This window comes from Spermophilus citellus (genome assembly GCF_964194105.1).
Source record: "Spermophilus citellus genome assembly, chromosome: 5".
In the NCBI taxonomy this organism is placed as follows: Eukaryota; Metazoa; Chordata; class Mammalia; order Rodentia; family Sciuridae; genus Spermophilus; species Spermophilus citellus.
The window spans coordinates 1,449,290-1,459,488 of NC_138186.1; the positions used below are offsets into that span (position 1 = coordinate 1,449,290).

At 51.9% G+C, this 10,199-nt stretch overlaps 1 protein-coding gene across 1 annotated transcript; it reads right to left on the reverse strand.

Annotated features, from left to right (window-relative positions):
- Nucleotides 1-241: 241 nt before the first annotated feature.
- On the reverse strand, nt 242-8,668 carry LOC308648704 (butyrophilin subfamily 2 member A2-like). The gene is made up of 7 exons (XM_081293670.1): nt 7,760-8,668; nt 6,650-6,997; nt 4,244-4,525; nt 3,660-3,881; nt 3,280-3,300; nt 3,162-3,188; nt 242-1,798 (listed from the first exon to the last, which is right to left on the reverse strand). The coding sequence occupies exons 1-7, from the start codon at nt 7,839-7,841 to the stop codon at nt 1,200-1,202; spliced, it is 1,581 nt and encodes a 526-aa protein (XP_081149796.1). The 5' UTR covers nt 7,842-8,668; the 3' UTR covers nt 242-1,199.
- Nucleotides 8,669-10,199: the final 1,531 nt, after the last annotated feature.

Below are 10,199 nucleotides of genomic sequence, written 5' to 3' on the forward strand. Positions count from 1 at the left end.
AGCCAGCAAATCGACCTGGATTCCAGGATTCTCTATCTTGGTTCCCAAAATATGGATTATGGGTTCCTGGGGGATGTCTGATATAGTTTCCAGCCATATGCAAAATTAGTATCCCTTTCCTAGAAGTAATAAGGCATTTCCTGTTGCCCTCACTCTGATTCTGTCAACAGTGTACACTGTAGCTTTCTAGATCCTGTATGATATCCCGGCAAATTAAATGCAAAGGCATATATGACAATTTTGCCATCTTTTATTAAACCAGATATTAGATGTGCAATAACTTAAATAATTCCACAATTCTCAATAAAATCTATTTTTGCTTAGGAAGTAAGTTATTTTTCTTAAGAGAGGCTATTTATGATTACCTATAGTTGGTTTATTCTTGTTGTTTTAATAATAAATACACTTTTTAAATTTCTCAGTTTCAATCTCAAATGCCATAAATAATAGCAGATATTAAGCCAAAAGAACAAAAGCTCTTTGGGTTCCTCAATAATTTTTAAGTGTCTAAAGTCATCCTGAGACCAAGAAGCTTGAAACAGCTGCTGTCCCCACTTGCCCTGAGCCCTGTGGTGGATTGGGTCACCTGCTCAGCAGGACCTCATCCCCTCATCAAAGACTGAGGACAGCTCCTGGGTTGCTTGCACTGACTCCTGAGCCAGACCGACCAAGGGAACTACTGTCCTTCATTCCTCCTCATCCAGGTCCAGGCCTGCAGATATGTGGTGTGGGCGTCCTTGTGTGGTCTGGAAATCCTGGAGTGGGGTGGGAATGCCATCAGCTCCAGGGGCCACGGGTGTCAGGGCGGGGCTTAACCTCACCCCACCCAGCTCTCTTGTTCCTGGGCCACCTGGGTGGCCATCTGTGGTCCCTCCTTCCTCTTACATCCTGGTGCATCCTATGGCCCTTGCCCCAACTGCCCAGTGTCTGGAGTGTCGGGCTCAGCCTTGTCACCTTGATGCTGAAGCCACAGGTTTTCTGTCCTTTAGCCTCTTACACTTTGCTCTTGGCCGGGAGCTTAGTTCCCCAGCCTGGGGCCCTGCCTGTACTCACCAGCAGCTCCGCGGGTGACAGCACTGGGGTGGGCTTAAGGAGGAGGAGGCAGGGGAGCTGAGTTCTCAGGGGACCGGGGGAGGAGGACTGTATTCCCCAGGGTGCCTTAGGGTAGTGGACAAGGCACTGAGACCAAGGAATTGGCCCTATGAGACACCCCTCCTCGGGGTCCCTGGGTTGTGCAGGATCAGGCCATCCTCGGGAACGGTGGCCCCCCGGGCCCCTGTGAACACTGGGCAGATGGAGAGGGGGCCGTCATCGGAACCCAGCCTGAAGAAGGGCCTCAGCGGTCCGGAGAAGGTGGAGCGCGGACAGGTGTAGATGTGGGACCTGTCTCTCATGTTGTAGAAGGACACGTCTCCGGCTTCGCAGTCCAGGAAGACGGCCACGCGCTGGAGGAACTCCCCCAGAGGGAGGGTCCTCTCGGGCGAGGACAGGGCCCGGTACTGGTGGCCGAACCTCTCCAGGGTCCAGAAGCCATTCTGGGGCAGCAGCAGGGCGTCCCCCTTCCTCTCCACGCCGTCGGCGCACACGCCCACGGCCCACACCATGGCGCGGCCCACCTCCACTTCCCAGTACTGGCGCCCCGAGGAGAAGCTCTCGCGGCCCAGGACGCACGGCCTGCAGTCGAACCTCTCGGGGTTGTCGGGCACGCTCTGCCGGGAGGCGTCCCGCCACACGCTTCTCCGGTCCTCTGACAGGAAGAGCTCGGGATGAGCCGTGTCGGGGTCCAGGACCACGTCAGCTGCAGGGAGACCTCGGGCTCAGTGCTGGGGTCTCGGGACCCCTGCAGACTGTAGGCTCCCTGGTCCTCGGAGGGGTCCCCAGGGCTGCTGGGGGATGAAGCAGCTCACTGCTGGGACCCCTGAGGCCACAGCTCTGCCTCTTGGTGACAGCAGCGTTACCCTCTGTAGAGGACAACTGGGCCTCTAAGAAACCCTGGAAGTTTAGCAAATGGGCCAAAATGGGAGGCTCCTCCTTCCTCAGCATTCTCAGACTTGCCTTCTTGTGGATTCCTGACTTGGGGCCTCTGGGGCTCTAGTTAGAAACCAGCCAGTTTGGCTTAAACCAGCACAGAGGCTTTATCTCCCACTCCCCCAGCCCTGGGTCAGCTAGGGAATCACAGGGAGTGTGTGTGGGGTAGAGGGTCTCTTCCTTGGTCCCCTGCATCCCTTTGACACAACTGATTAACAGCTGATGTGGGCACCCTTCAAAGGGAAAATGAGGAGGACAATGTCTCCCAAAGACAACCTGCTGCCTGAGAAGTGTTTGGCTAACATATATATTTTCATCCATTTTGTTCTTAACAACATGGTTCTGAAGCCCACAGTGACGTCCTTTCTGGGGCAGGAAATACTTCAGACCCCCCCCCCTGCATGTATTACTGCTTATTCTGTCTATCTTTTTTACTATGTTAAATGATTTCCTCCTTTCCCCACGTTGAGATGTCTGAATGTGATGGTGTGTCAAATTGTGACAATTTTGAATATCTCCTAAAGTGTCAAGGTCCACACAACATGGCATCTGATGAAACCTGCATTTATACTGTGTGCTTAGGGCAAAGTGCTCATTCGGAGTAGGGGCTTGGAGTCGGCTTGCCCTGCTCACCTTCCCTGGAAGGCTCAGAGTGTCAACACGGTCTTGGGAGCACACAGGCATTCTGGACACCCCGTTGTTCACCCTCTAGTCAGGCACAGGAAGCTTACTGCCTCTTCCCCACGCAGGCTTCAACTGTGCAGAGCCTAACTATCTCTCAGGTCATAAAAACAGCACTGTTTAATTAATTCAAATTAATCCAGGATCCAAGAGCAACCAGTACTGAAGTGTAAACTCTCAGGGAGGGCTGCTCTGTATGGATACTCTGGTAATCATGGTTCAATTTTTTTTCTTTAAAAGGAAGTATTCTGAGAAGCAGACTGTGGGGCTGATTAAACCCTGCAAGGATTCCCTGACAAAGCAGGGATCCAGCGTTGGTGGGTCTGTTGGCCAATGGCCCTCAGCCACCTGTGGTGCACCCCAGCCAGCCTTGGCCCTGTTCATCTCCTCTGGAGTCCTGCGGGCTAGTGGGGAGAGAGCCCTGGATGTGAAGGGATGTCAGAGGCACTCACCAGCATGTAAGAGCGTTCTCCTCCATCCTGCAAGCAACAGACAGAGGTCAATGTCCCCAGATAATAGCTAACCAAGCGAACTCAAACCACAGAACAGTTCAGGAAAGGCTACACTTACGCAGTTCCTCCTGAAGTTGCTCTGTAAAAGAAACAGAAACAAAATAACTTCTTCATAGCAGCACTAAGAGAATTTGAATTTGTATTAAAGCCTGAAGGATCTGCCCCTTCTGTAACACCAACATCGACGCCCCCACCCCCAGGCCTGGGGCACTGTCAGAAACCAGAGATGATGCACAGTCTGGTGGCGGGGTAGCATTGGTATGGTTTTAGGCTTCCTTTTGTGCAGCCAGATGGAGGAGTGCAACCCTTGCCTGATGGAAGAGAGTGAGCTGCTGGGGGTGCCTTACTAGGACCTGGTCACCAGCCCTTAGGGCTGCTTCTGTGCTTCCTCTGCTGAATGCTGTCCCTTTGTGACGTGAACCCTCCTGACTCCTTTACCTTTTGCTTGGCGTTCTTCCTCTTTTCCCATACATTCTTCCATCAGTTTCTTACGTGTGGCTTCTTTCTCTTCATGTTCTCTCTCTTTTTCCGCTGACAGAATCTTTTTTTTCCTGTGGAGTTTCTTGATGAGACTGACACTCCCGAACAGGAGGAGGATCAGAAGGGGAAGGGTGACAGCCAGGGCCACCATCCAGGCAGATACCCTGGGCATGAAGGATTCTGAAAAGGGAGCCAGGAAAGCCCCGTGAGTGACAGACGGGACACTGGGGAGCAGTGAAGAGTTGCCGTAGGGACCTGCTGTGTGGGTTTCTGAGGATGCCAGAGAGAGACACATGGCTCATTTTTTTCTTAATGTTGAAAATTTGCTGCTGCGCAGGGATCTTACTAGGGAAAAAAAGGACCAGATTTCTGCTCCTGAATTCCCTGTGATCAGGGAAGAGACCTTGGCTCAGCTGCAGCTTAGCTCTTCCCAGCCTAGGACCCTTCCACCCACACTCCTGTCCCCCGTCACCACTGGGCTTCACTCTCTGCTGAGGATACTACCTTCACAAGTCGGAGTCTGCAGAGGGCAGAGGGCTTACCTGGAATGAAGATCACACTTTCCATCTCCCTGCCCAGCAGAGTGTTGTTGACGGAGCAGGTTGTGTTCCGCATGGAGCTGTCTCTGATGATCACAGCCAAGGTGACTGTGAAAAGGCCGTCTTTGTCAACCGTGTAAGCCTTCTCCAGTGCAGGCATGACCCCACCATAGGGGTCCTTCCACACCGCGTGGGGCTCTGGGTACCACCCTCCAGATGTGCACTCCAGTAGGATGCCCCCATCTTCATGGCCCTTCATTTCAATGAGAGGCTTAGAGCCCAGGCCTGGGGGAGAGACCAGTGCTCAGCTAAAAGATGGTGGTCTCCCAGCCCTGGGGTTTTCCATCAGCTCTAATGTTAGGAGCCAAGGCAGCGGGAAGAGAAGTGGGCAGCTGCACATGCAAGGTCCGTGCATTCCTGCAGGGCTCTTTCTGAAGTCAGGGAGGAAGGAAAAGGAGGAAGGGAGGAAAGGAAAGCTGAAGGAAGAAGAAGGAAGGAATCCCGTGCTGGACATCACCAGGAGGCCACGGTGCCAAACAGACCAAGCAGTCTTTGGGCGCCACCTACAGGCTCATGACAGCACACACACTGCTGTCTGCTCTAATCAATTGTGGTTAATTCCAACGAACTTTCTCACTTCCGAGGGGGTCTACCCAGTGCAACCCACCCTGCAGGCTTAGAGGGCTTCACTTTCTACTCTTTGGGATAGCTTCTCAGTAGCCCTGGCCTCCTGAAATTCTAGAATAACACAACATGGAGAGACACTGCCAGGTTGCCACAATCCTAAGAACATTTTGACCTCAAGACATTGTCCTTCTCTTTAGGGTTTCACTTAACGCTTTCCCTTGCCTGGCCAAGCAGTGCCAGAAACCACCCACAGATGCTCACCTCCATAGGACCTGCTGTTTTCAGGAGAATGGAAAAAGTGATCCTGCAAAGTCAGCCCCTGGCCCAATTCAGAGATGCTGCCTTCCCACAGGCTGTCAGTCAGGTGCCTTTGAATGTACCTCCCAACAGTCACCTGTTAGGACGACCTGAATGCACCTGAGACACTTAAAATAACAATATCCCTTCCTCAGTGTATGCCACCAGAAATTCCCAAGAAATCCAGACTCTTCCAACTATATTCTATCTTTAAATTAGAGTCATTGATGGAAGAGAATTCTAGGTGAGAGGAAGGTGCAGACACATGGTCCTAGAGCCCTCTGTCCTGTTAATCATGTGTCAATCAATGATCATTCAAACTTCTATTGAATAATTCCCTTGTTAAATTCACCCAGAAAATTATATTAAGGCCAGGAAATTAAAGCACTCATGTAAGTACAGTGCTTCTTGCTCAACTTGATTTTTTTTTTTGTCAAGGAAAAAAAAAGCTGTAGATTTTAAAGACTTACACAGAAATAAGACTCAAAAATGACTCCGAAATTTGGAGATAATGATACAAAACATTCCATGGAGTTCGATAAGCACAAGACAGTAGTCTAGGGGACAGATCACCCAGCCAATCAACCCAACAAACAAAAAATCAAGGGAAAAACAAGCAAACAATCCTATGGCAAGGGTGATGCAGGGAAAGAGTCGAGTTTCCAGCACCCACGTGGCCAACAGCGGAACTGCCAAAAGGCAGGGCCAAAGGGTCAGCAGAATCTCCTTCCCCATTGTGCAGTGTCAGGCAGAAACAAGGCTTCCCTTACAAGCAAAACAGATGGGGTCTTTTACCAGTTACCATTTGAGATCCAAAACTCCCTTCCACAGGTCTAGTGAATGGAAATGCCAACATTGATTCCTCTATGTCTCAAAGGCCCTTCCAGTCATCAGATCTTTATTTTAAAACATAATGTACTGATGCTGAGGAGTGATGACATTCACTCCTAGAAATCCCAGTTCCTCCCCACTTTCATGTTGGAGGCTCTTGGAACTGCTCCTGGCAGATTTCTCATTCAGTTTCTCTGTGGGGCCCAGGCTTAGTACATAATTTGGCCTCTACACTTAATCACACTGGAATGATATCATCTGCTTACATGTCAGTCACTCTCTTTACAATCAGTATTTGGGAAAAGGGAAAAAAGACATTAATATTTATCCACAAATGTGGCTTAAACATGAGCTTGCTTATTCCAGTTGCCTGGTGCAATTACCCACAGTGGCTTCTCTCTCAAAAGTTCATGATCTCAGCCATAAGGCAGGAATCTGAACTGTCTTCCATTCTCCCCTGCCAGGGCCACAACTAAGCCTGTGTGTGCCCACGGCTGTGCCGACCCAACCCCTCCGTGTGGCCCGTGGGTAGAAGAGGAAAACGCGGCTGAGTCTTTAAAGGGATCCAGACAACGATCTGCTGCTCTGAGATTCAGAGAGCAACTCCCCCAAAGTCACCCTAGGAAAGGCAGTGGAGCAAAGCAAGGGGCTCACCTGCCACCAAGAGGCGCAGGATGGCCTCGTCGTAGGACCTGCCCTCCTGGAAGTAACAGCGGTAGACGCCGTTCTCCTGGGCCGTGACGTTGCGAATGACCAGCGCCGCACTGCCCTTGCTGAGGTCCCTGCTCAGGAAGGTGGTTCTTCCCCGATACTCCTCCATCTGCTCCTCTGTTCTCGCTCGCCTGCCCTTATACACGAACACCGCGGGGGAGAACTGAGACCGGAACCACCGCACCTCCATGTCCTCGGCGCTTTTCTCCGGCAACAAGTGGCAGTGTAATGTGGCGTTTTCTCCCACCATGGCCAGGATGGGCTCAGCCGGCCCCACGACAGTAAACTGGGCTGTTCGACAAAGGGGAGAATCAGCAGGGGGCTCTTCTGATTTGGATGGATATTGCCATCCAATATCCAAGATGGGAAGGGAAGTGGATATTCCAGAAAGAGGCAAATTCTTTCCAAGGCCAGAGGGGATTCCTGTGCTGAGGATTCTGGGGACCAGCAGCTGTGGCTGGTGGGCAGCATACCTGGGAGCAGACCCAAATGACGTTGCTAATGTTTTCTAAAAGGAAAACAAAAGGGCAGGGGGAGGGCAGCGAGGAGCTCATCCTGAACATCCTCTGTAGACTCTGTGCTCACAGGATTTGGTCTTCTATCCCTGAGTCTAGCACAGTGCCTGAGTGCAGCAGAAACTTGAACTGCCCAATAGGGTACCCACTGGCTAGTTCTAGTTAAAGCGGGGTTTAAGGATACAAAACGTGTACACGGGATTTTGAAGATTTAGAATTAAAAATATTAAATGTCTCGTTAGTAATATTTTGCATTCAGTAAGCATCTAAATATTAATATCTGATTGGGATTAAATAAAATATATTTTTAACGTTTATTTCATCTGTGTTTAACGTTTAAAAAATGTTGCTTCTTGTAAATTTGCAGCTCTCCTTTGTGGGTCTCATTTCTATTGGACATCCTGGGTAAATGCAGTGACCATGTTCAGAATGAAAGGACGGATCAGCACTGCCGCAGTCCTTCCGGCTGTCCTTTCTGAAGACGAAGTGTTCTGTCCTCTTTGAAAAGCTGTTAGGAGCAAGTGGGACACAGCCCTACCTGAGACCAGTGCCAACAGGTCGAGGAAGGAGAGGAGAAAGGAGGCTGGCCGGCAGAAGCGCAGGCAGGCAGCGGGCTCCATAGGTACCCAGGACAGACCGCGTCAGCCAGCCCAGGCGGCGACCAGAAGCCTGGGGTGCAGAGGAGCAGAAGTCAACACAAGCGTCGTTGGGTCTCAGGAGCTCCCCGACTTCTGTCCTGAGCCGACAGACCCCTCATCCCAGGTATCTCCCGAGGGACGGGTTCGCTTAACATTCGGGGCAATAAACTACTAGCCACGGCCGGGCAGGCAGCTTTCTGCCCCCTAGGCGCACTTCTCTGCGCTGAGGCCAGCTCTCGGCGACACTCAGTTTCCTCCCCACGTCCGCCGGCTCCACTCCCTAACGGGCCGGCCCCGCGCAGAGCCCCGGGGCCCGCTTTCCACCCACAGGGACGGTCCCCACCTGCGCCCCGCCGGACCCTTCCTACCTTTAGCGTTGACCCGCGTTTCTCTTCTCCGACCCTCGGATGGGGATTTTAGGGCCGCTCCTCTCCTTTCCACCCACCCCCGGGCACAGCCACCGCGGGAGAACCAGCTGTTCCCAAAGGGCGCGGACACGTTTTCTTTGCCTCCGGTTGGCCGCGGGGTGCAGGGGGTTCACGACCCGGGATCTCCGACCCGGTCCGCTCCGCGTACACCGAGCCCCGGGATTTCCGACCGGTGGTTCAGGGTCCAGGATTGGCCGGCGGCGGTGTCCCGCCCCTTTGTGTCACCAGCTGCTGGGCGGACTACACGGAATCAGTTCGAAGAGGGGAAATCTGCAAGAAGGGCTTTTTGAGAGCATTGGACCTTTTAATTTTCGTTTTTCTCGTAAGAAACAGAACACTGCTCTTCGGTTTCTTGCAAAGCCGTGAGATTCCCCGCGAGTTGTGGCTGCTGGCCACGGGGAGAGGCCTCTGTAGAAGTGCATGTGGAGGTTGAGGCTGAGGACGGCAACGGGGGGAGGAGCAGCCTCTCCCCACAGCTGGAGGGCCTCTTTCCGGGCCAGACTGGAGGCTGCGCAGAGAAGCCGTGGGAAGTGGGCGTGGGCTAGGAGGGCGACAGCAGGGGCTGTGGCCCTATGAAGACCTTGCCCATTTAAAAACTATTGGCTAAAACCAAAAATATTGGGTAAGAGCTTCTGAGGATACAGCAAGAGTGCAAAACCTCCTGGGGGGGGGGTCCATCTGGGAGGACGACGGCAGTGAACAGTTATGCCTCGTCATGTGCCCGGGATTGGGTCAACCCGGTGCGACACCTACTCTTTTTCTCTCCTTTCCCATGTCTCCACAGACCCTCAAGCGCGTCCTTGCATAGATGCAGAATAACCGCACCCAGTGAGTTTCCAAAGTGCCTTGCAAGCCCTGAAACGCCTGTCCAGGAGGCCTCTGATCTCCTTCTGATTCAATTAAAAACTTTGCAATTCACACACTAACAATGGCTCCACACTTGCCTTGGCATAAATGGCTCCCTTACCGTCAGTTTTCCCTTTTGTCCAGCCTTCATGTATACCTCTCCCAAGATCACCTCCTAATGTTCCCAGCTTGAGCGGTTCTCAGCCTCCTCTGACACTGAGAGCTTTCTACATCCCTACATTCTGTCCTGTGGTGTTGCTATTTACGCATCCTCTGTATCTTGACTGAACTACCTGCTCTGCAGGACAGATACCGACTGATATGATTCCTCTCTCCTTACAGTGTCCAGCCCTAAGTGATGCAGTGGTCATTGTGCAATGCATAAGGGAGAAAGCTAAGTGCAAGGTCATTTCCTTGACAGCATGACTCAGTTACTAGACCCACCTGATCCCAGAGACCAAGATGGAGATGGCAGCACAATCAGGCCACTGGAGTTCCAGAGTCCTTTGTCAGCTAACAGGAATCATAGGAGTTAGCAGAGCTGTTTCCTTCTCTGCTTTGCAGAGGAGATCTTTGATGAGAACAAGTTCCAGAAGGCCCTGAGAACTGCTTTTTATATTATACTGATCATCTCTTTCAAATTCAGCAGACTCATGAATTGCCTGATGCTTCTGATTTGTACTTAGAAATGGATTCTGAGTTCAACAACTAATGAGTGAAAACAGTATTGAATGGTCCCATTCAGGACTGGGTGGCTCTTGGCAAGTAACAGAGGAGGGGGCTGTGGGGGTATAAAAGCCTGCCAGTCACAGCTTTCATCTGAAGAAACGAGGCCTGGGGCTTGAGGCAGCTTGTGCCAGAAGCATCTGATGGAATCAGGCATCAACCCCTGCGGTAGGTGACTGGAGCCAAAGGAGACAATTCTGTCTTGAGCTGGAAGGTGGCCCCTTGACCATGAAGTCTCTGAGCAGGAAACCAAGTCCCACTGGGGTTGCTGCCCTGGATGCTGACACCCAGATCCAGTCATTCTTGGGAGGGATAACCACAGAAGGGTGACCTGCTACAG